Genomic DNA, 25,546 nt, shown 5'->3' on the forward strand with positions numbered 1-25,546 from the left:
ACGCTACGTAGTATTTCAGAACCATTACCTTATTTGGTCTCTGACAGCTTTGGTAGAAGAGGGAACCCTGTAGAGGTTGAAAAAGACAGAAAGGGCCAAAAAGTTAAGAGTCACCATGTCTGTGCACCATAGCCATCTGGTCTGGAACGAGAGCACTGGCAAAGGTAGAGTACTTCCATATCTGCCATGTGTCAAGTGTGCTCGTTACCGAGGTAGCTGTAATCTGAAATCATCATCTTTATTTATTTATTTATTTTTTGAGATGGGGTCTCGCTCTGTCACCCAGGCTGGAATGCAATGGTGCAATCTCAGCTCACTGCAATCTCCACCTCCTAGATTCAAACGATTCTCATACCTTGGCCTCCCAAGTAGCTGGGATTATAGGCATGTACCACCATGCCTGCCAAATTTTTATATTTTTAGCAGAAACAGTTTTACATTGTTAGCCAGGCTGGTCTTGAACTCCTGACCTCAGGTGATCTGCCTACCTCAGCCTCCCAAAGTGCCAGGATTACAGGCATAAGCCACCACGAAGGGTCTGAAATCATTTTTATTACTATCCCCAACACCTGGCTTCCCTACCTCCATCTTTTTCCTCTATTCCTTCTCCTCCCCCTCCCCTGCCCCATCTTTTTCCCCTTTCCCCAAAGTCTGACTAAAGGTAACCCCAAGCAAACCTCACTCAATCACCTCAGCTCGGTTAAGTATCCCTTTGTAGGCTTCAACACACTACACTGTTAATTTCTTGTTTATTTACTTACTCTCTTATTCTGAAAAAAAGTAGGACCTTTATTTTGTTGAGTATTCTATCCCCAAGTGCCCACACATTGCATCACAAAAAACAAGATGCTCCACAAATGTTTAATTTATTAAGTGTACCAGTATATACTGCTAATACATTACATTTTAATGTTTCTCTAGATACTCAAATAGCTAAGCAAACAGAGGTACGTGTCAGTCCTTTTTCTTTTATATACAACAGACAAGTGTTGGGAGGCTAGACGCCAGTTATTTTCCCCTGGTACCAGATCATGCTACAGAGTTCCTTCAAACCATCTAAGTACTTCCAGTGCTGCGTCATCTGTTCAAAGTCACAGTATAAATACAAAGTTCAATCCATCTTACAAAACCAGCAAAACTCTACAACAAAATCCCACAGGAAACAGCAAACCAATCCCACTGACAAACAGCATTTTAACAGTGTATTAAATGTAACAAAACATAACAAGATATAAAATCTAAATCCTTAAAGTCACACGATTTCTACAGAAATAAGACCCTACTTATGACTCAGGACAGTAGCTCATTCCCACAGGGACCCCACTGGCCACCTTTTCACCAACCCTCACCAGAAGTGGATGCCGGGCCTAGCACCGGCCCTGGCCCTCATACTGGCTTCAGCTCTGGCCTTGGCTCTGGCCCTATCGGCCTCGTCTGCCAGGGCCTCACGGTACTGCACTGGCCAGTGCTGGGGTTCCTTCTTATGCAGCTTGGCCACGAACCCCAGGACTTTCATCTTGCTGATTTCCAGGTTGCTTCGGGGACCCCAAGAGAATTCATATTGCAGTGGATTGGTGTGAGGCACCCGCCTGTAACTGAGGTAACGCTGCTGGACAAAATCTTCCATAATAAGCCTCTTCGGATACCCAAAGAGGAAATGATTCTTTGAGGGATGCACCCCCAACCGACGCAGCATCTCCCAGACCTGGGCCTCCCTGGCACTATTACCTTTCATATAGATAAGGCCCAGGATCATCATTAAGAGGCCCAATCTGGGGCCATCTCCTCCCAGATCTTCCTCCTCCTCAAGAGGCTTTAGTTTGTTGATCAGGATGTAACTGTGGTGTTTGCGGTCCAACAGTTTCAGCTCAAAACCAAAGACATACCGCAGATGCTCTGCGGCTCTCGCGACGATGTCCGGGAATAGAGCCTTCAAGTCTCCAATAACGTATTTCACCATCTCCGAGCGTGTGATGGGACTCTTCTTCTTGTCTTTCACCAGGAGGAACTGCACCAACTCCGCCACCGTCCGGTTCAGACGGCGGTAGGCCCTGCGCCGTGCCAAGGCTTTGGCCGCCAAGGCCCTTGCGCCTTTCAGGGTGAGGGCGGGCTCCGCAGCCCCTTCCTCCCTCCCGGCGCCAGGAACCTCCGTGGGGCGCTCCTGCGAGGCGGCCGGGGCCGGGGTCTCACCATCATGGCCGCCATCCTTCTCCCCCTCGGCCTGCGGGAGCGGGAGCCCCCTGCTCTCTGGTGTCTGCAACATGTTTCCGCGCAGGCAGGTGCAGAGCGCTTACAAGGGCCGAGGGGTGTGCGAGCCGCCGCGCAGGCGCCAGGGGAGGGGTTGGACAGCGGCTGGGGCGGCGGGAGGACCAGGAGCGATGGCACAGGGAGCTCGGCGGCTGCTGGGCGGCACCTCACGGGAGTCGAAACTGCGCCCGCAACCCCGCCAGCAGCCGGGACTTGCGGCGCGCAGCCTCAGTCCGCGCCCGCGCGAGGGGCCACTTCCGGCCGCCGCAGCCAGGATGGCGACCCCAGTGCTGCGCGAAGCTCCGCCTCTTCCGGTCCCCTGTGGGTTGGGGTGTGCCTGGGCTACTCTGAGTGGAAGTGCCAGAGGGTGGGGCCGGGGGGTGCACCGTGTGCTGGATTTTAGGCTCGGAAAGCCGGGGGCGGGGGAATGTGCCAGGCCTCTCCCCTCCGAGGCATGCAGAGTGGGGAACGTTTCAGGGTCCAAGGGGTGAAATAGGGATGGAATGCCGCCCACCTGCTCTCTGCAAGTGCCCACGTGTAAGTGTGTGCATCTCGGGCTTTCGGGGCTTTTCCGTGGCCCTGGAGTGCGCGCTGAAGGCCGGGAGCCAGTCAGCAAAGGGTGCTAGGGAGATGGACGGAAGGAAAAGCTCCTGCAGGAGGATTTAAGCAAGTGAGCGTCTGGGCCTGAACTGTGTCTTCCTGTTCTGGCGGTAACGTGGGAGATGCGCTGGAGTTTGGCTGGCTGAAAGCGGGAATCCAGTTTGGATGATGATTATAGTGCACACTGGGAACTGGGACCTGGCCTGTTCACCGGGTGTATCCTCAGTGCCCAGAGCAGTGCCGGACAGAGAGGAACTCCATAAATATTATTCAGCGGATCATTATGGTGAGGGAGTAAGGACAGCAGATTCCATGGGGATACGAGGAAAATGATAAGATACACTGAGGAAGGACAGCTGGCAGGAATAGGGATGGGTTGGAAGAAAGGGATTTTTTTTTTTTTTTTTTTTTTTTTTTCCCCAAGTCAAATTTTACTACTCCCACATGTTTCTTTCTTTTTTTCTTTCTTTGAGACGGAGTTTCGCTTTTGTTACCCAGGCCGGAGTGCAATGGCGCGATCTCGGCTCACCGCAACCTCCGCCTCCTGGGTTCAGGCAATTCTCCTGCCTCAGCCTCCTGAGTAGCTGGGATTACAGGCACGCGCCACCATGCCCAGCTAATTTTTTGTATTTTTAGTAGAGACGGGGTTTCACCATGTTGACCAGGATGGTCTCGATCTCTTGACCTTGTGATCCACCCGCCTCGGCCTCCCAAAGTGCTGGGATTACAGGCATGAGCCACCACGCCCGGTCCCCCCAACTTTTTTTTTTTTTTTTAACACACTCTGAGCTTTCTTCTGCTTCTTGCTCCTTCCTTCCTTCCTTCCTTCCTTCCTTCCTTCCTTCCCCCCCCTCCACCGAGTCCCATCCGAATGTGTGATGGGACTCTTCTTGTCTTTCACCAGGAAGAACTGCACCAACTCTGCCACCATCCGATTCAGACGGCGGGGCCCTGCGCCATGCCACAGCTTTGGCTGCCAAGGCCCTCGTGCCTTTCTGGGTGAGGAGGGGCTCCGAAGCCCCCCCTCCTTCCCAACGCCAAGCTTCCTTGCTTCCTCCTTCCCTTCCATCCTTCTTTCTTTCCTTCTCTTCCTCCCTCCTTTCCCTCCTTCCTTCCCTCCCTCCCTCCCCGATTCCCTTCCTGCTTCCCTTCCTCCCTCCCTCCTTCCCTTCCTGCCTCCTCTCCTCCCTCCCTCCTTTCCTTCCTGCCTCCCTTCCTCTCTCCCTCTCTCTCTGCTTCCCTTCCTCCCTCCCTTCCTTCCTTCCTCCCTCCCTTCCTTCCTTCCCTGTCTGAAATGCCCTCTCTATCACCTCCATTTATCCAAATCCTGTCCACTATTCATGGCCCAATATAAACATTACCTTCCCAAAGCCTTCCTTAGTCACCATGCATAGAACTTATTTATTGCCATCTCTGAATCACCTTAGCAATTTGTTCATATCCACGTATTTAGGCCTTATTAGGTGCCAGCCTCCGTTCTAGGCACTTTGCAAATATTAGTTCATCGGATTCTCACTAATATAAGTAGTAATACCATCACCCCCGTTTCACAGACGATTGTTTCTTTTCTGTGACACAGTTTGCTACTTACTAGCTATGTAATGTTGGGCAAGTTGCCGAAACCTCTGCCCTTCTGTTGCCTTGTCAGTACAATGAGTATAACAGTAGTAACCGCATTGTGGGGATTATGCGGAGTAATGCACATAAGCATTTAACACAGTGCTTGGCACATACTGATATTCAGTAAATGTCAGCTATTCATTACTGCATGTTTTCATAGGCAATCTAGAACATGAGGGTTGCAAGATGGACTGTGCTGGAATGCCTAGACTCTGGAGATGTGGAGGAGGAGTCCTGGGACGAAGCGAGGAATCAGGTAAGCCCTCACCCGTTCTGCGACCTCGCAACAGGATTCTCAACACTCTGGGCCACCTTTTCCTGATACTGCAGCCCTGCTAGGTAAGTGGTATTATTAGCACCATTTTCCAGGTGAGGTTACACGCAAAGAGGTGAAGTAGCTTGCTCAGCATCACGCAGCTGGGATGTGGCCCCGTATAGCACAACTCCACAGACCATTCTCTTAACCACTGCATTCAGAGATGCTAATTCTGGTTATCATCATTCGCTGTGCTTCGTATTAGAATGTTTTTGTGCTTATCTTGCTGCCCTCCCCAAACCAAACATCCTAAAAGCTAGGGCTATGTCTTTCGCTCTTTTGAAGCGCTTTTCCTAGTCAGTACTCGATATATAATTGCCAATGAATAAATGACCAAGCCTTTACTTTTTTCCCTAGGAAATAAGTTATTTATTTTAAGTACATATCTGACAGACTTTTCAAAATCTCAATATGAGATCTTCCTTTTAAAAACTTTGGAAACTATATACCCATTTGTATCATATGACTTAGAAAAACTGAAAGTATGTGAATGAAGCAAGAGAGGATGTTTATGATAGTCTAGCTCGAGGCTATTATTAGTTTTCATTGTGCCAAACATTTTATGTACAATATAATTTAGTCCTCACAAATCCCTATTAGGAAGGTATTATTATCTGCATTTACAAATGGGAAAACAGTCACAGAGAGGTTAAATCACCTGCCCCAAACCACCCGTCTGTTAAGTGCTAGACCAGAAATGAAAACCCAGATCTGTCTACTCTGAAGCAAGACTGCCTGGTTATCTATTTTTCCTGAAGGCAGAGAGAGCCACCCCTACCTAAAAGGACAGTGCTAGAGATAAAATAGTCCACTGACATGTTTTCCTCCCTGCAAGGATTGTCAGGGAGATACGCAGGTGATATATGCGTGGAGAGGAGCATGCAGAAGAGATAGTCAGTGAGAAGAGTTTTGACGGACAATTCCACAGTAATAGGGCTGGGTTTTAAGAACTGAATGAATGACATTGCTACGCATAAGAAGGAACCGATTACAGACACAACGTGAATGAGTCTGGCAGATACGTTGAGGGACAGAAGAAAGATACAAAAGTTTATGCATGTCATATGATTCCATTTCTCTGATGTTCAAAGCTAATCTGTGGTGATAGAAATGAGGGCAGTGGAGGCTTGGGATGGCGTTGACTGGACAGGGGAATCCAGGAAGTTTTGATGGTGATGGCAGTGTTCTGTATCCTGGTTTAGATGTAGGTATACATTTGTCAAAACTTACCAAAGTGTACACTTAATAGCTATGCATTTTTTTCTTTTTTCTTTTTTTTTCTTTTTTGAGACAGAGTCTCACTCTGTCACCCAGGCTGGCGTGGTGCAATGGCGTGATCTCAGCTCACTGCAACCTCTGCCTCCCAGGTTCAAGCTATATTCCTGCCTCAGCCTTCCAAGTAGCTGGGACTACAGGTGTGCACTACCACACCCGGCTAATTTTTGTATTTTTAGTAAGAAGGGGTTTCACCTTGTTGGCCAGGCTGGTCTCAAACTCCTGACGTCAAGTGATCCACCCGCCTCGGCCTCCCAAAGTGTTGGGAGTACAGGCATGAGCCACCACGCCCAGCCAGGTGTGCATTTCTTAGTGAATGAATCATACCTCAAAATGTATAAAAATAAGAAAGGATTTTTAAAAATTGAATGAATAGGCCTTTCGGTATGGGAGGTGGCGTGGAGTAAGAAAGGTGAATCGACCCTACCCTGCCACTTGCCAATCCCTAGATGTTCCCATGTTATAGTAGAGGGGATGCAAACGGTTTTCCCATTTCCTGTGTCCACATGTAACTGGACAAGCAGACTTTTCACACCTTCCTTACCTAAGCTTTTGAAAGGGAGGAAAGGTGTATGTCTTTGGTTTGGGAGATGGCAAGACATATACTTTAGTGACTGTTGGGTTGGAATCTTCTTGAGAGAGCCTCCTTCGTTGCCTAGACTAGAGTCTTCAAAAGCCCACGGTGCTTCCTGCAGTCTCATGCGTGGAAGGGAGAAGGGTGTTCCACTGGAAAAGCAGAATTGCAGGATGGACTGTCCTGGAATGCCCAGTGCTCAGTGGAGACGCGAGGGAGGTTTCCTGGGACAAAGCACGGAACCAGGTCGTTGCTCACCCGTCCTGTGACCCTGCACAGGATGCGGACCCTCTGTGGGCCACTATTTCCTCATCTTTAGGCCCCAACAACCCTCGTTTTGCCCATCCCCACAGAGTTGTTTTGAAGTTCAATCAAGATTATTAATGTGAATATGCTTTTAACGTGCCCCACCGTTAGGAAACAAATAGAAAATGTTACGGACCCTTTTCTAAAAGAGACGTGGTGGAAAAATCCCAGTAATGAGGGTGACTGGCCTCTTACACAGACATTTCAGAACAGCTTACACATTCCTGGTTGAAAAAACCGTCTGGCCAAAAAAGATTAAATAAAGAAATGTCAAGTACTGACACTCCATTTGAGGCCAGTGAATACTTTGGTGGGGAGCCAGGGTTATCTTGCTGGATTCCTTCTAAACTCGGCAGTCAAGTCCTCCAAACCCTTGAACGCCTGCACACAGGTGCTGAGTAACAGCATGTCACCCCGATCCGACAGTCCTCAGGCTGCGTAGGTGCTCGTGGCTTCTCTATTTCTCCTGACAGGCTTGACAGCCGTACAGCTAAGCAGGCTCCAAGGAGGGATCAGAGGAAGAGCTTTGTCCCTGTCCCCAGTCCGGGACAGATTGAAGGCTGGTTTTGTCAGAGCAGAATGGGCAGAGTGTGAGGCTTTGGGTCCCGTCTGTGGGGCTGGGATTGAGGCAGGATGGCCAGGCGGATGATTTGATCTGACTTGGGTAATGAAAATTGTTTGTTACTGTTTGAAGAGTAATTGTGTTAGCAACAGTACTTCTGTGTTTGGCTGCCAGTGACTCACCAGTGTCTGTAATACAACACCAAACCCAGAGGAGGAGCAGACCCTGGCCGGCGGGGGAGGGGAGTGGCAGGGGGCAGAGGGCCCCCTACTCATTCATCCCCTTCTCCCTCTTCCCCTGTCCCACCCCCTCTCTAAACCTCGAAGGAGAGTTGGCGAGAAGGCATTTGCCACCTGGACACAATGAGGCCCAGTGCAAGGGGCGGGCGAGAGCCTGGCCAGGAGCCAGGGCCCTGGTCTGAATGGCTGTTGCCGAGGGGCTGCCAACAGCCCATCTCAATCCCCAAGAGGCCCGGCAAGGGCGGGGGGGCCCAGCCCCCACCTCCAAGGCCCACCTCACGCCATTTGCAGGCCGTGATCAGAATGTGCAGGGCGCTGGGGCTTTGAGCGGCTGAACAGAGCCGTTTCCCCTCTGCTGGCCGCCCGTTCGTTGGATTAGAGCGGGCTCTCCGGAGTCCCTTTGTGGCCTGCTTGTTATTCCGCACGCACAGAGGACTGTGCATTCATCTTTATTAGTTCTAATTGCTTCCCCATTCTAATGGGATCTTGATATTCCCATACAATTGAAAGGAAATGTATTCATTAAAATAATTCTTCTCCTAACTGCTGCTTCAAGCTGCTCCTCTAAGTGACATTGTCTCTCTAACCACAGCCTGCCGAGGCCTCTTGTTAAGACTCTAGTCAAAAGCCAACTTTGGGCAGCAAACTTTCCTTGCAGGAGTTTCCAGACACTGGAGAGAGGGTGCTTTTTAATCGGCTCACACACACAAGTTGGAGGCCAGCTGGTATAATTGGGGGTGCTGCTCTGGGTGGATGGAGGAGAAGGGCCTGCCTCCAGCTCTGCCTCCCGTAACAATGACCCCTTTCTGCACACCAGCCAGCTTATTGGGAGAGGGCTTCTCCCGGGTCGTGTGTGTGAAACTTGTTGTTTATGCCATAAGCAGTTACTAGGTGTGTTTTCAGCACAAGGCGCTGAGTACGGTGCTGTGGCAAGTGTGGAAACAGGGCTGGAGATTCAAGGTGTTTATGGCCTTGGTGGGTGGCGCCCAACACCAAGTCCCGAGTTAGGCGTGAGAGGAAAGGCTGGCAACCCTCTCAGTGTTCAGAAAGCTCACCAGGATCAAGAACTGAGAAAAGCAGTTCATTGTTTCATAAATGTGTTCAATTTAATAACCAAAATCTTTCAAGCTGTGGGACCATGGGGTAATACAAGAAGCTTTTGGGGATGTTGGGAACCACTTATCTATTTAGGGGAAATAAGCCATCATAAAAAGAATGACCAGGTAAACGCATACTCTTGACATCAGTGGTATCAGTAAAGTGCTATGGGAATTTGGAGGGGTGGAAGGGAGTGTCTGCTGGGCACTGCGCAATTGCTTGAATCTCATTTAATCCCTAGAACAGCCCTTTGAGGGCAGCATAATTATTCCCCATTTTACAAATGAAATCTAAGAGAAGTTAGATCATGTGTCCACTGTCAAGAGTTGGAGTCAGGATGAACACCAGCCTTCTGATTCCAAAACACAGGCTGTTTTCACAGCCCCTCTCACATCGTATCTGTCCTGGGCGATCAGAGAAGGTTTCCTGTGGGAGGTGGTGTTTGATCCCCCTGGAGGCTTTAGGAATAGTGGCTTGTCAACAGGCAGGGAGTGTGGTCCCAAAGGAAGCAAACACACACACGGGGCCTGGGAAGAAGCTGGCATATCAGGAAATGACCCGAGTGCAAGCGGCCCAGAGACTGGAGCGTGTGCCAAGGTGCGGGAGCAGAAAAGCAGAAAGGTTTATGAAGGCCCAATTTTAAAGAGCCTTGCTTGTCAAGAGTTCGGATTTTATCGTGTAGATAATTCTCCAAGGAGGATACTTGAAGCCTCTGGATAAACACAGTATTTCTTTCAGGAACATCAATTTTCCTTGAGGTGAATAATTTTAAATATCTTCATATTAAAAGAAATTCAGCTATATCATGGAGGAGAATGCAACATTCTCATGAATTTTTAAGAGAAAACAGGAGACTTCAAAGAGAGTTTGGGTGTGCTGGCAGGCGCCCCCGGCTCTGCAGTCCCCCAGGGGAACTGAAGGCATTTCTTTTGTCTACTGTTGGTGCGCTTCAGTGGTAAAGACTGAGAAGCACTGATTTTACATAAACTGTTTTGATCCCAGGAATAAAATCGTTAGCTGTATTTCAAGATGGGAGGCAGGGGCCTGGAAGGTAGGGTGGGCAGGGCGGGGATTGAGGGCAAGAGGCTGGTTAGGAGGCTGTTGTAATAAACTCTCAGGAGGCATAAAGGGCCTGGGGGCTGCCTGGGTCTCAGAGCCCACCTCTTTGCCCTGGCACTTTTGGGGGGGGTGCTGCCTGAGAGACACCCACCTTGTAGCTGCTCCTTTATTTTGTTTTATTATTTATTTTTGAGATGAAGTTTTGCTTGTGTCGCCCAGGCTGGAATACAATGGTGCGATCTCAGCTCACTGCAACCACCGCCTCCCGGGTCCAAGTGATTCTCCTGCCTCAGCCTCCCGAGTAGCTGGGACTACAGGTGTGCACCACCACGCCCAGCTAATTTTCGTATTTTTAGTAGAGATGGGGTTTCACCATGTTGGTCAGGCTGGTCTCGAACTCCTGACCTTAGGTGATCCGCCTGCCTCAGCCTCCCAAAGTGCTGGGACTACAGGCGTGAGCTCCCATGTCCGGCAGCTCCTTTCTTTTGACAAACTCAGCAATAAGATTAAGATGGCCAAGGAGGCTGTCGCCGAAGCAGTGGAAGGAGGGTCTGAGCCAGGAACAAGTTTTGCAAAGAACCTTCGTGCCGTGGCCTCTTCCTCAATGATGCTGCCCTCCAACCACCTTCTGGCCCAGCAGGTCTATTAACTTACCTGCTGTAAGATGAGTGGTTGGACCAGGGATTCTTGGGGAGCACTGCCTGTTGCAGCATCCAGCCTTCATATACTAATGGGCAGTTTTGTTTTGCCCAGTGTGGTGGCCAACACCCTATAGTCAAGAGAGACTCAGCCGGGCGTGGTGGCTCACGCCTGTAATCTCAGCACTTTGGGAGGCCAAGGCAGGTGGATCACAAGGTCAGGAGTTCAAGACCAGCATGGCCAACATGGTAAAACTCCGTCTCTACTAAAATACAAAAATTAGCTGGGTGTGGTGGCACGCATCTGTAATCCCAGTACTCAGAAGGCTGAGGCAAGAGAATTGCTTGAACCTGGGAGGCGGATGTTGCAGTGAGCGGAGATTGTGCCACTGCACTCTAGCCTGGGTAACAAAGCAAGATTCCATCTCAGAAAAAAAAAAAAAAGAAAAGAAAAGAAAAGAAAAGACTCAAGGGAAGGAGGAAGAGGGGCTGAGCATCCCAGTGAGGAGAAAGGCCATGCCAGACTTCTCCTTGTCATCAGTAGGTGGAGATAACCCACCTCAGTTAGCCAAAATCCCTAACTCATTTGGCTCTTTCTGGGAGAGCCAATTCTTATATAGTTTAGAATTTGTTTCTTGAATCATCTTTGTTTTTAAAGCATTAAAAAAAATAACTTAGTGCTTAATTTTTTTCTCATTGTTAGAAGATACTATTTATTGTGGAGTTGAGAAAATCTTGACCATCAAAAATAAAAAAACAAAGACAAAATAACACCGGTAATTTCACCACCCAGGGGTAACTACAGGAAACAGATACATTGGTGGATATCCTCCTCCAATTATTCTAAGCACATACAATTTTTTTTTTTCCAGTGGAGTCATTTTGTGTATACTGCACGTACACTGTGGCTTTGTATATGCATAACATTATATTTCTTCACATACCTGAATCTTTCACTCTAATATATTTTCCTATAAGGTAATTATTTGTGATTGAAATTGCCCATGGACCCTGTGTCACCTTTAATGCCTACTGTTATACATTTAGTTTGTTTTCAGTTTTTCATTATTAAATACAATGTGAGAGACTTATTTGTGGCTAAATTTTTCACAAGGCAATATTATAAATACTTTCTCTTATACAAGTAACCATTTTATCACTGAAAAATGTTAAGGCAAAAAAAAAAAAAATTAAACTCCTATGATGTTACCATTCAGAAATCATGTCTATATACCCTTCAGTCCCCATCCTCACAGATTTAATTCTGTGCATGTATTTATATCTATACATAGATACATTGAATAAAGTCTGTAAGAGTGGTATAGATATATTTTTATTAAAACAATACTATTTTCTAGCCTGTTTTTTTTTTTTTTTCTTTTTTTTTTTTTTTTTTTTGAGACGGAGTTTCGCTCTTGTTACCCAGGCTGGAGTGCAATGGCGCGATCTCGGCTCACCGCAACCTCCGCCTCCTGGGTTCAGGCAATTCTCCTGCCTCAGCCTCCTGAGTAGCTGGGATTATAGGCACGCGCCACCATGCCCAGCTAATTTTTTGTATTTTTAGTAGAGACAGGGTTTCACCATGTTGACCAGGTTGGTCTCGATTTCTCGACCTTGTGATCCACCCGCCTCGGCCTCCCAAAGTGCTGGGATTACAGGCTTGAGCCACCGTGCCCGGCCTTTTTCTTAATATATAATGACTCTCTTCGTAATTAAATAGTGTTCAATATTATCATTTTATTGCTAAGAATACATTGCGTAAGTGTTTCACATTCATCCTGTTGTTTATTTGGGTTCTTCCTGAAGCGTTCTTCTTTTTCTTATTTTTTGCAAGAGTTCTTTAAATAGTAAAGATTTGAAATTCTTTGTCATGTTGCAACTGTCTTTCCTGGATTATTCATGTTTCCTTGGGGCTTGTTTGAAGTAAGTTTTTTTCTCTTTATTTTCATAATTAAAAAAATAAAACATGAGGATTTTATAAACGTTAGAAAATACAGATTAAAAAGAAAAATAATTAAAATGAAATAACCCTAAATCCCACCAACTAAAGATGACCACTGTTAATATTTTAGAATGTATCTTTCTAGACTTTCCTGTCTCCCAATATAGATGAATAGGACCACATAGGTATGATATATTTTTAAAAATTGGGATTATTCTATATAGACTCCTATGACCTACTTTATGCGCTAAATCAATTCTGAAACTCTATGTCAACACAAATGAACCTGTACCATTATGTATTAATTTTATTTTAAAAAATAAATAATGCTTTTGCATAGTTCAGAAATCAAAACAACATTCAGAAGCATACATTGAGAATTCTTGTTGCCACGCATGCTCCCATTCATTTGGTTCTCTGCCTTCCCTTCCCATAGGACACTGCTTTTCATAGTTATAAGCAAATGCAAATGTATATTCCCCACCCTTTCTTACATAGAAGATAACACACTAAATATACTCTTGGGCACCTTGCTGTTTAGTTTTTGTTTTTTGTAGAGACTATTATTTTTTAGCAGTTTCAGGTTCATAGCAACATTGAGAGCAAGATTCAGAGATTTCCCATGTATATCCTATCTGCACACATCCACAGCCTCCTCCACTATCAACATCCCCCACCAGAGTAATAGATTTGTTACAGTTGATAAACCTACATCGGCGTCGTGATCACCAAATACCATATTTTACATTAGCATTCACTCTTGGTGGTGTTTATCCTGTGGATAAACGTATCATGACATAGATCCACCGCGGTAGAATCATACAGAGTATTTTTACTGCCCCAAAAATGCCCCGTGTCCTCCTGTTCATCCCTCCCCTCTGGCACTTTGCTTAAAAAAAAAAAAGGAACAAAACCATAACCAAAAAAACCATAATGGCGTATAGTGGAGACTTCCATATCAGTATATAGAGAGCTTCCTGGTATTTCATGGTATGGATGGATCATAATATCTAACCAACTCACCGAATTGGACATTTGAAATATTTCTGATATTTTGCTGTTATAAATAATTTTGTAATATGTACATATGTAATTTCTGTGTGTAAATATATTTGTAGGAAAAATTCTGAGACTAGGACTAATGAATCAAGGGGAAAATAGAGTAGTGGTAACATCGATAGAAAATACCACATTGTCCTTCATAAGGATGTGCCATGTTGCCCCCCACCGGCAAAGAATGAGGGTATCTGTTTCCCTACAACATTAGCAAGTGAGAATATTTTGGATATGTGCAAATCTGATAGGTGAAAAGTGAGTATATCATTGCAAATTCTATATAATTTGCTCTCCTGTTATTATAGATGAGGTTGAACATTCTTTCATAAGCTTAAAAGCCATTTGTGTGTTTTTTTCTGACAGTGGTACCCTTTTATTGGGATATTGGTTTTGATTTATAGAAACAAATATGTATTAGATGCTCATGCATGGCTAAGGCAAAAAAGAAAAAAAAACAAATATGTGTTAGAGTGATGGACCTTTTGTGAAATGAGTTGTAATTTGTTTTTCAGTTAGCCATTTGTTTTTCTACTTTGCTTATGGAGTTTTTGCCATGCAGGTGTGGTTTTTTTTTTTTTTTTTTGAGACGGAGTTTCACTCTTGTTACCCAGGCTGGAGTGCAATGGCGCGATCTCGGCTCACCGCAACCTCCGCCTCCTGGATTCAAGCAATTCTCCTGCCTCAACCTCCCGAGTAGCTGGGATTACAGGCACGTGCCACCATGCCCAGCTAATTTTTTGTATTTTTAGTAGAGATAGGGTTTCACCATGTTGACCAGGATGGTCTCGATCTCTCGACCTCGTGATCCACCCGCCTCGGCCTCCCAAAGTGCTGGGATTACAGGCTTGAGCCACCGCGCCCGGCCGCAGGTGTTTTAAGACTTTTTATGTAGGTGTATTTTTCAGTCATTTATTTGATGACTTCTTAATTTTTGAATCAGTTAAAAGGGTCTTCACTGCTCCAAGATGATAAAAGAGTTCTATTATCATTCTGGCAATTTTATGGCTTAATTTTCTGCATTTGTATCTCTGATCCAGCTGAAATTTATCCTGGCATACTGTGAGAAATACTGGTCCAGCTTCTATTTCCAGTTAGCCAAATGTGACTTATTTAAAAATCTATCTTTGCCTCACTGATTTGATATTTTTCATAGACCAGATTCTCATATTTACTCGGGTCTGTTTCTGTGCTTTCTATTCTGTTCCACGGGTCTTCTATATAGCACCATTTTTAATAGCTATATAACATTGCTTTTTATGTATAGCAAAATTTATTGGACAAATTCGTTTTTGTTAAATTTTCAGGTTGCTTCTGGTTTTTCAGTATTCCAAAGAGTGAATATTTCAATATTCCATCAGTGAATAAAATCCTTGCACATGGACATTCATGTATATAGTGAATCAATGCTGTCCTTTCCTTTTTGCAGATGGAATTACTGGGTCAAAGATATGCGCCTTCTTGGGCTTTTTTTTTTTTTTTTTTTTTTAATGTGTTGCCAAAATGCCCTTATCCCAGCTTATACCCCTCCACCCGTGTGTGAGTGCAGATCCCCCCACCCATGCCAGCTCTTGGTATGATAATAATTCTTTTTAATCATTGCAAATCTGATCAGCAAAAAAGGTCTCTTATTGCTGTTTTAATTTTCCTTTCTTTGAATGTTAGTAAGGCTGAATATTTTTTCAATTTATGATGGGTTTTGATGCACAGAAGTTTTTAATTTTTTTCATAGTCAAATCTATTAATCTTTTCCTCTATGGTCTCTGCTTTTGTTGACATGTTTGGAAAGTCCTTCCCCATCCTAAGATTATAAAATAGTCACTCATATTTTCTTCTAGTACCTTTATGGTTTCATTTCCATCTTTATCCATCTGGTATTCATTTTGACGAATGGTGTGAGCTGGGAAATAATGTGTGTATTATTTATTTATTTATTTATTTCCTGGATGGATACTCCGTTCTTTCATCACTGTTAAAAAGCACATATGTGTGTGTGTGTGTGTGTGTGTGTGTGTGTATGTGTGTGTGTTTGTGTGTGTATGTAACTATTCCTACAGTGAACGTCTTGAACAGCTGGACACTGAGGGGGACGCAGCTCTGGACCTTGGCCCATCATTAGAAATATCAGCTATTGTGCTTAACAGGCAGATATGGCACTTTCTAACAGATGTGAGCTTTTGAGTCAAAGGGATCGACATTTGACATTCAGATCCCAGCTTTGCAGCTCACTGCTGCTGCAACTTTGAGCAAACCAATGATCCTCCCTGAGTCTTGGTTTCTTTTCCTTTAAAATGGGATCATAAGACTTACAGGGCTGTAATGAGAATCGAATGAGCTAATGTTTGTAGCAACTGTCTACACACGCCTTCACGCCTTTCACAGCATGGACAGTCAACATTTATCACTTGCCCTTCACGCTGCAACCATCATGCTCCCTCCTCTCCATCAAGTGATCCCTCAGGCCTTGACTGTAAATAGGATATGGGAGAGGCTGAATGCTGTGTTTGCTTTTTATAGGTTTTCTATCTTTACTGTGTGATCAGACTTCCATGTGTTATGTCTTGCTGCTGTTAGTGTCTTTTCATTAGCAGCCTTTCTCTTCTCTTCTGAAAGTACTGCTTTTAATCTTATAACAGCCAGAAAACCAGACAACTGGATTGTTCGAAGTATATATAAATTAAGAGTAACTGGGATCTGAGTGGGAGCCTGAGGGCCTCTCCTATTGTATAACATGGTGGTTCTCGGCTCTGGCTGTACATTAGAATCACCTGGGGAGCTTTGAAAACATATCCATGCCTGGGTCCTACTCCAGACCAATTAAATGAGAACCTCTGGCTGTGGGGCCCAGGCCTGGGTGTGTTTAAAAACTCCGCGGGTGATTCTAGTGTGTATGCAGGGCTGAGAACCGTTGGTTGCGTGCACAGGCTTTGTGAGATCCACATTTATGACTGAGAGGTCTTTCCCTCTGGTTCTCTCCCAAAGCGTACCCCAAGTTTGGGCAGCAGCTCTGTGGAGCAGAAGGCCAGATGGTGGAGGGATCAGCCCTGTTTAGGCTGCGGCTGTGCTTGCTAAAGCAAGCGGCTCCAGCACTCAGGTCTGTGTAAGAACACGTTCCTCAGGGCTTTCGGAGATGATGTCAGTTTCTCTTTAAGATGGAGCTGTTTTAGTCCCCACCCTGATGTAACTCCCCCTGCCTCTAAGGGGTTCCAGGGACCATGCTGACCTTGACTCCTGAGGAGTGTAGGAAATAATGAGAAATAAATCTTGAGAAAACACCTTCAGTTTTTATTTCTATTGTATTTATTTGCACATTTGTTCTCTTTTCTCTTGGCTCCTTCTCTGTCCTCAAAAAATGTATGTAGGTGATAGGGTTTGGCTGTGTTCCCACCCAGATCTCATCTTGACTTGTACTCCCATAATTCCCATGTGTTGTGGGAGGGACCCGGTGGGAGATAATTGAATCATGGGGGGAATTTCCCCCATACGGGTCTCGTGGTAGTGAATCAGTCTCTTGAGATCTGATGCTTTTATAAGGGGTTTCCTCTTCCACTTGGCTCTCGTTCTCTCTTGTGTGCCGCCATGTAAGATGTGCCTTTCATCTTCCACCATGACTGCGAGGCCTTGCCAGTTACATGGAACTGTGAGTCTCTTTTTCTTTATACGTTACCCAGTCTCAGGTATGTCTTTATCATCAGTGTGAAAGTGAACTCATATAGTAGGTGACGTGTCAAGCCTGCTTGGTTCCCAACTTTGCTGCATCCACTCTATCCGTGGATGGGGCCACTCTCTCCCAAAGGTACACTGACCTCCATCCACTATTGGTGGACCCACTTTGTCTCCTGGCAAAATTGATACAAAATGTGCTCCCTACAGCCAACAAATGGGGCATCAACATCATAGCTCCTCGCTGCAAAGTCAGCCTTCATGGTATTCTCAAATTCTGATAACCAGCCCGGGGGCTTACTTAGCCCATGGTCTTGAGACCCCTTCCTGGTGTCTTACCTGGTTCATCTAAAACTAGGGCCTCCATGATTCCACCAGCTTCTGTGGGAGAAAAGTCGCCACTTTCGTAATGAATTAAAGCCAATTCCTCCAAGCTTAGCAATGAAGGGAGAATCTCTGTGTGGAGAGGAGTGACTAGAAATTTCCCTTGGGATTTCTCACTCATCATCCCCACCCTTCAACATGCACAGGGCAGCTGAGACCAGGCTGGATTCCTCAGACCTGCCTTTACCACAGGTTGGGGAGAACAACAGAAATAAACAGAGAGAGTAACATGAGCCCATAAAATCTTGTTTACAAGATACGACTTGATCATGAGGGCTCAGGGCTTGGCCTCATCAGTGTGGGGGCTGCCCCAACATGGTCAGTGCCATGAAACCAGCCCTGGCCTTGGGGGAGAAGCTGGGACAGCTGTGCTCTTGAAAGTTCAGATGGACCCACTAAATAAAGAATGAAGCTGAGAAGGAGACAAGCATTCCCCTTGTGTCTGGTGCCACCATCTGAAACCCAGAGTTCTGTATGAGGATCTGTCTCTTCCTGGGATGGTTAGAAATGATTGCTCCTTTTAGTGGCAAATAAGCTTCAGATTCAAGTAAGATTTTGTTGATTAAGGCTGCATCAAGATGGAACGGGGTGGGCAGACACTAGCTTACTACCTCACCCAATGCCTTGACCTGTCTTGCTAGAAGTGTGGTTTTATATCCACAAAAGACAATGGCTTTTCTTTAGATACATTCAGTTGAGAGGCGAAATGTCATAACATTGTGAAATACTCTGTGATGTTCCCGGCAGAGCTATAGCTGAGCAAACTGAGAGTTATTTGCAAAGAATGCTGATGACACTCTTTTCAAAGAGCTCCCAATAATCGTCCAGGGAAGAAAAATACAAGGGTATATCAGTTTGCAGAGACTGCTTGTTATTTATTTATTTTTTTTTAAACTTGGAAGTCTGTGCAACACAGCCCTGTCCATTTTGGTGCTGATTGCTTCTCCACTCTCTTCAGGAGAGATCTCAACCCCTGTCCATCGGATTGGCCTTACCCTATGGCCCCTACCAAACAAAAATGTAGCAGAACATAGCAAAACAGCGGGCTCCAAGTGTGACGTGCTGATAGAGTTCCCTAACGCTGACTGGTCTGCATTTCTGGAGATTGTTTGGCTGTCATCCTTCATTCCTCCATAGGCTACCTATTGGATAACCCCATAAATTCTGGCCCACTAATCTTCAGTAGGGACCCTGCTGCCTCCTAGAGGCACTTTAGAAAAGTGTGGTGTTTGTTATATTGGTTGGGGGCACTGCTTAGGTGGAGGCAGAGGGGAGCCAGACTTCCTGCATAGGTGAGGCAGTCTTGTACAATGAAGACTCCTCCTGCACGCCTCCTGCCATTTGAATGCCCCACCAGATGTTCATATAGGTAGAAAACCTCTTTATAGGCCTGGTGCGGTGGCTCAAGCCTATTATCCCAGCACTTTGGAAGGCTGAGGTGGGTGGATCACGAGGTCGAGAGATCGAGACCATCCTGGCCAACATGGTGAAACCCCATCTCTATTAAAAATACAAAAAATTAGCTGGGCATGGTGGCGCGTGCCTGTAATCCCAGCTACTCGGGAGGCTGAGGCAGGAGAATTGCCTGAACCCAGGAGGCGGAGGTTGCGGTGAGCTGAGATCGCGCCATTGCACTCCAGCCTGGGTAACAAGAGCGAAACTCCGTCTCAAAAACAAAACAAAACAGGACGGGACGGGACGGGATGGGACGGGACGGGACAGGGACAGGACAGGGACGGGACAGGGACAGGGACAGGACAGGACAGGACAACAAAACAACCAAACCAAAAGCTCTTTGTAGTGGTCTGAGCCTAGAACCGATTTCTAATTGGTATATAAACACAGTCCTTTTGTAAAATTTTATTTTTTATTTTTATTTGTTGAGATGGTGTCTTGCGATATCAGCCAGGCTGGAGTGCGATGACATGATCTCTGCTCACCTCAACCTCCATCTACCAGGTTCAAGTGATTCTGCTGCCTCAGCCTCCTGAGTAGGTGGGATCACAGGTGCCTACCACCACACCCGGCTAATTTTTGTATTTTTAGTAGAGACAGGGTTTCACCATGTTGGCTAGGCTGGTCTTGAACTCCTGACCTCAAGTGATCCACCCGCCTGGGCCTCCCAAAGTGCTGGGATCACAGGCGTGAGCCACCGCATCTAGTCCTTTTATACAATTTTAATATGCACTGAATTTTTATATAAATGGAAAGAGCACTGTATTTTTTCTTTACCAGGAGTTGTTTACCATTTCAGAAAACCACAATACCAACAATAATATGTTCATAGTATTTGAGTTGCCAAAACAACACGCCTCCCTTCATCTGCATTTATAGATGAGAAATGATTCTACATATCTGTATGACTGTATAAGACTTATTTAATCTTGTTTCAGAACACCAAATATAAAGAAGTACCCATAATGTTCCAGTGAATATTGTTTTACTTCTCTTATGTTCAAACTTATTTATTACAAATAGGTGCAATCGTTTGACTACATTATCTCTTCTAGTATAGTTATGCCCAGGCATTTCTAGATCGCAATGCCTTAGTTTATTCTAGGTTATTTTCCTTTTTGTTCATTATCTTATAGTTAGGGTGGTATATTGATTTTCTAAAAAATACGTGCATAGATGGGTGATATCATCTATCAGTTTCATTTTCCAATAGTCAAGGTGGTCATACAGAAGATTCGATGTAAAAAAGGGAGCGCTGGGTCTGGTGGGGTTGGCACCCACTGCTCTAGGTGACTTCACGGAGGATATTTTATTTTATCTAATTTTCACAGCAACCCTTTGAGCTAGGTCCTGTGAAGACCACCATTCTGCACTGGAGGAAGCCAGATAACAAGAGACATGCGGTAACAGCAAGCAGGAGCTAGCGCTCTGGAGCCCTCTTGCTGTATCAGCTCACTATTCTGCTTCTACCTGCCGTGTCTGCCCATCTCCCATCATTTGTCCAGGTGCCCAGGGCCTTTCTGCCTGGAAGCGCACCCTCTGGCCCTGTCTCTTTTTTTTTTTTTTTTTTTTTTTTTGAGACAGAATCTCGCTGTGTTGCCCAGGCTGGAGTGCAATGGCGTGATCTCGGCTCACTGCAACTTCCACCTTCCAGGTTCAAGTGAATCTCCTGCCTCAGCCTCCTAAGTAGCTGGGATTATAGGCACACACCACCAGGCCCAGCTAATTTTTTGTATTTTAGTAGAGATGGGGTTTTGTCATGTTGGCCAGGCTGGTCTTGAACTCCTGGCCTCGGGTGATCCACCCCCCTTGGCCTCCCAAAGTCGTGGGATTACAGGCGTGAGCCACCATGCCAGCCCCTGCTAGGCTTCTTATAAGGTCCACTGGGGACAATGACTGGAAGGGAAAAAACGACTCTTCCCTTTTGGATAGAATTTTAACAGAATAAACACAAGGGAAGTATTTTGCAGAGAACATATCCCCAATACATTTTACTGAAAGTATGAATGAATGATTTGGTAATGTATTGGGGAGGGTACTGCTGGGTCCTTTGGCACAAACAGTCCTTGGGCTCTTAACAATTGATGTCAGCAAACTAATGTGAGTTTCCCTGGGGTTGAGGTCCAGGTCTGCAGGGCTCTCAGCTCAGGGAGGAACACTTCCGCTGTGTCCACGTAGGTTGAGGGACGCTGTTCACTCCTTTTCAGGAAGCACAGCTTTCGAAACAGGAACCAGCACGTCTCCCTTGCTCTCTCCCAATGCACACTGACATGGTTTTCAGGTCCTGGGGTTGGGAGTTTTTAAGTACCAGCCTTTCCTCTGGCCCTTTGGTCTGTGATCTGACTGACCCCTGTGCCCTGGTCTGAGGAACACCACCACAAAGGGATGCTGCTCTTTTTCCTAGTGGGTCTTGGGCAGGGTCTCACTCTGGGCTACAGCTTCTTTCCTTCACTCAGCAAATGTTTTCCGAAGGCCTGTTTTGTGCCAGATTCTGGGGTGCAGAGATGAGCAACCACACATGGTCTCAACTGCTTTCTTCCTCAACTAAACCACGTGACTAGGGGGCAGCTAGGGGGTTCATCCTTCAGCAGGAGCGAGACTCCTCACTGTGCCCCATTCCGAACCTTCCTCTCAGACTCACGAAAGATTTCTTACTTCAGTCACCCTCTGTGGACTCAGATTTAGTGGAAGTGACTGGCTTTTGCCATAGTGTGGGAAGAGCTGGGACAGGCGCCTGCAGAGTTCCTATAGGAGCCCAGGGGGAGGGGCAGCTGAACCAGCCTTGGGAGAACAGGGAAGCCTTCCTGGAGAAGGATGCCTACATGTAGTCCTAGGGAATGGCGATGATTCGGCAGAGCCAAAGGATGCGTGCATTAGTCAGGGTCCTAAAAGGGAACAGGCCCTTAAGTTACGATAATGTGAGAAGGGTTTGTGCACAAGGAGGTTATCTGCAAAGGTTTGGGCAGAGTGTGGGAGAACAACACGAGATAGTCCAGAACCTCAGGGCTGGCGGCGCAGAGCTGTTTCTACCCCTAGGCCACAAGACAGGGGAGAGGGGCAGCCTCTACCCTGGGAAGAGGGAGAGTCGTGTCATTTAGGTCACCGTGATAGGAGTGACCTTCCTTCTAGGGATCAGCTGGCCTGATGCGACCTTTCTTTTTTTTTTTTTTTTTTTTTTTTGAGATGGAGTCTCGCTCTTGTTACCCAGGCTGGAGTGCAATGGCGCGATCTCGGCTCACCGCAACCTCCGCCTCCTGGGTTCAGGCAATTCTCCTGCCTCAGCCTCCTGAGTATCTGGGATTACAGGCACGCACCACCATGCCCAGCTAATTTTTTGTATTTTTAGTAGAGACGGGGTTTCACCATGTTGACCAGGATGGTCTCGATCTCTTGACCTCGTGATCCACCCGCCTCAGCCTCCCAAAGTGCTGGGATTACAGGCTTGAGCCACCGCGCCTGGCCTGCGACCTTTCAATGAGGGAATGAAGCACCTTGACCTCATTCTTTCCTGTCTTCCAAACTCTTGCTGGTGGTCCCCATTGGCCAAACCCAGCCAGGAGCCAGAGGGCACTGGAGCTGGTTGAAGCAATCTATACAGGGCAGACTCTGGGGCACAGAGCAGGCTGGAGAGCAGATCTGTCAAAGGTAAGCAGATGTCCAGGATGCTGAGTCACGGAAGGCCTTTCTAAGAAGAGATCATTCGTGAAGGCCCAGAGGTATGGAAGAATGTGGAAGTTGGGGCAATGCTTTCTTTACGTCTGAGTGGAGTGAGCAAGGATGAGGGGTGTCCATCATGAAAGGCCTTGCATGTCTTTCTAAGGAATTTGAAAATGTATCCCAAAGGCGATAGGAGCCCCCGGAGGGTTTTAGGCAGGAGGTGACCTGATCAGATTTGTGTTCTGAAATGACTGCTGTAGCCTGGTGTGGACGTGGTCTGGAGGAACACTTCAGACTAGAGATGGTGAGGCCTGAACCAAGACAGTGGCCATGGAGAAAGAAAGAGGTGGATGGATTTGAGACGTTTTTAGGAAGTAGTCTCAAAGGGCGAGGAAGGATTGGATGTGGAGGATGGAGGAAAGCAGTGTCTGAGTTTCTGCTTGAGGCTCAGGATGGGGAGGGGGCATGAGGGAGCAGGTTGCCTGTCCCGCTACTGCCTCCTCGGCTTTGCTTTCTGGATTTGGGAGAAGGCTTAGATCGGCCCCCATTAGCAGGACCTCAGGCTTTTAAGGGGGCCTTGGAGGGGCTTCCCAGTCGTGCCACAGGTTGGTCTCCCTTGGCTATCTCGAGAGCATGCAGACTAGGGAGCCGGCGAAGTCACCTTCTGCTGCCCCCCTGGGACCTACTGAGCCAGGACCTGCTCCTCTCCCACCCCCCCGCCCCTTCCCATATGGACAGGGGATGTGTTTTCTTTTAACTTGCTTCATTGCAGGAGCAAATGAGGTCCAGCTGAGGGGAGGGAGCCAGCCACGACGGGGGAAGCCAGGCTGTGTGAGCTGGGGCGAGTGCAGGGCCCTGTCACCCTCAGTTTCCTTCCCCTGGCTTTTCAGAAAGCGTGGGTCCCTGTAGGCTCAGATTTCATCCCTCGCAATTCGGAAGAACCTGCTATCCCATAACAGGTCCCATTCCTTGAGGTTCTCTGCCCAGAAACCTGCAATAATTTTCTTTTGTTGCAGAGGAAAATGCTGAGGTGGTTCTTTCATAGTCTAAGAACTTGAGTAGTCATGGCAACGCATGAGGGTGGGACGGGTGCGGTGGGGGCGTCTCAGCAGCGTTTCGTTTCAAATGCCAGATTAAAGGAAAAGCATCTTTGGAGTTCGCCTCATTAAGACATAGCTCGGCGCGGGCTTGTTGGATAGTTCTCCAGCTCATCATTTTCCACATTACATTTTGCCTGCATTTCCCGCCTGATGGGCAGTCTTCTGGGACTTCTCCCTGAGAATTTTGGCTCCGAGACTTCTCCAAGAATTTCAGCTCATTTCTGGCAAGAGCGTTGGTGGGGGTGATTCCTTTGTTCCTATCCAGGGCCTTGTCTCGTAAGTCCTTTGCTTACAATGGGACTGCCATTTGTTTTTAAAGGTAACATGTTTATTGAGGATTTGTTCTGTCTACAGAAACATATCCATTGCGCAGCCATTTCCTTTTCATACCACACTTTGGTCCAGGATCTTTCTCTCAGAGTGTGGCCAGGCCAAGCTCAATACTGGCTCTGGGGATCTGGGCCATCCTTCCAACTGCTGTTGAGGGGGCGTCGTGGAGAAAGTAAAGGTGGAAACGTTGAAGCCAGACACTGACCGAAAGTGTTTTCTTCCTCAACTGGACTGCATCCCCTTGCTTGAGCTGACTTGGGGTCCTCCCTCTTGAGGATCCAGACTCCCCACCCTACTCCAGTCCAAACCTCTCCTACACCCACAGAAGATACTTCACACGTTAGATTTGTGCAGTTGTCAACGCACACGCTTCCCAAGGCCTCGTTTATCCTTTCCGGTTATCTCCAGGGTTCCCCTCGTGGTTAATGTTCTTATTAACCATAGCCCCGTGTGCCGAGCACTTACTAAGTGGCCAGGTTTCTATGTAGCGCCTGATTGAATAGCAACAACCCCGTCAGGCAGGTACTCGCAGTCTCGTCTTGCAGAGGAGGGAATGAAGGCTCCCAAAGCTAACTTGTCCAGAACCAAAGGACTGGTAAGAGGCAGAGCTGCCGTGGCATGGGTCTGTCTGGTGACACGCAGTGCTCTCTCCACCAAATGACGCAGCCTGCATCCCCAGCTGCTTTCACCCCGTCACCTGATCACAGCACACATTCCCACCCACGTGAGCCCCCACCTCCCCAAAGTTCCCCCCAATTTTTTTTTTTTTTTCTGAGATGCGGTCTCACTCTGTTGCCCAGGCTGGAGTACAGTGGCTTAATCTTGCCTCACTGCAACCTCTGCCTCCCAGGTTCAAGTGATTCTCCTGCCTCAGCCTCCTCAGTAACTGGGATTACAGGTGCATGCCACCATGCCCAGCTAATTTTGTATTTTTAGTAGAGACGGGGTTTGAACATGTTGGCCAGGCTGGTCTTGAACTCCTGACCTCAAATGATCTACCCGCTTTGGCTTCCCAAAGTACTGGGATTACAGGTGTGAGCCACCGTGTCCGGCCACAAAGCCCCCCTTTCATTGCTCCCCTACTAGGCTCAGTTTTGAGGGCATAGAGACCATGACAGTCTTGTTCACCCTGGTGTCTATAGGGCAAGTAATTATTTACTGACTGACTCAATGGAAATATCTCTTCCACCAGCCCCTCCCCACCGCCTTATTCTTTCTCTTCTCCCTTCCCAGCTATAGCCACCAGCTGTCTCCACCATCAGATGTGGCTTACCTAGTTCCTAAGTCACTTCCATCCAGGTAGGTGGAATCCTATCAGAGTATGTGAGCACGTTTGCAGGGTATGTGCCTGTGGAGCCTCCTTAGCTCTGGCTGTGTCTGTTCTGCAGAGAGCAAGTATTTCTGCTGTGAGAGGTCTGGCTGTGGAGT

General features: G+C 46.9%; 2 protein-coding genes across 4 annotated transcripts in view; one reads left to right on the forward strand and one right to left on the reverse strand.

Annotated features, from left to right (window-relative positions):
* Nucleotides 1–847: 847 nt before the first annotated feature.
* On the reverse strand, nucleotides 848–2,542 carry MAGEF1 (MAGE family member F1). Its single transcript, XM_003926972.4, has one exon. It carries the CDS (start codon nucleotides 2,261–2,263, stop codon nucleotides 1,346–1,348), a length of 918 nt encoding a protein of 305 aa, XP_003927021.1. The 5' UTR covers nucleotides 2,264–2,542; the 3' UTR covers nucleotides 848–1,345.
* A 55-nt stretch (nucleotides 2,543–2,597) lies between these two features.
* Nucleotides 2,598–25,546, forward strand: part of VPS8 (VPS8 subunit of CORVET complex) — a 363,874-nt gene continuing 340,925 nt past the window's right edge. The window contains exons 1-2 of one of the 3 annotated variants that reach the window (XM_074404642.1): nucleotides 2,598–2,917; nucleotides 4,628–4,723. The gene's annotated coding sequence lies outside the window, so the exon portion shown is untranslated. Of the gene's footprint in view, nucleotides 2,918–2,947; nucleotides 3,134–4,627; nucleotides 4,724–25,546 lie in introns of those variants that run through there. The other 2 variants (XM_074404643.1, XM_074404644.1) reach the window with 2 other exon arrangements.

This window comes from Saimiri boliviensis, chromosome 8, assembly GCF_048565385.1.
Source record: "Saimiri boliviensis isolate mSaiBol1 chromosome 8, mSaiBol1.pri, whole genome shotgun sequence".
Taxonomy (NCBI): domain Eukaryota; kingdom Metazoa; phylum Chordata; class Mammalia; order Primates; family Cebidae; genus Saimiri; species Saimiri boliviensis.

Excerpts from the sequence above, each read along its gene's own strand:
- MAGEF1 (XM_003926972.4), bottom strand. The coding sequence starts at position 2,263 with ATGTTGCAGACACCAGAGAGCAGGGGGCTCCCGCTCCCGCAGGCCGAG.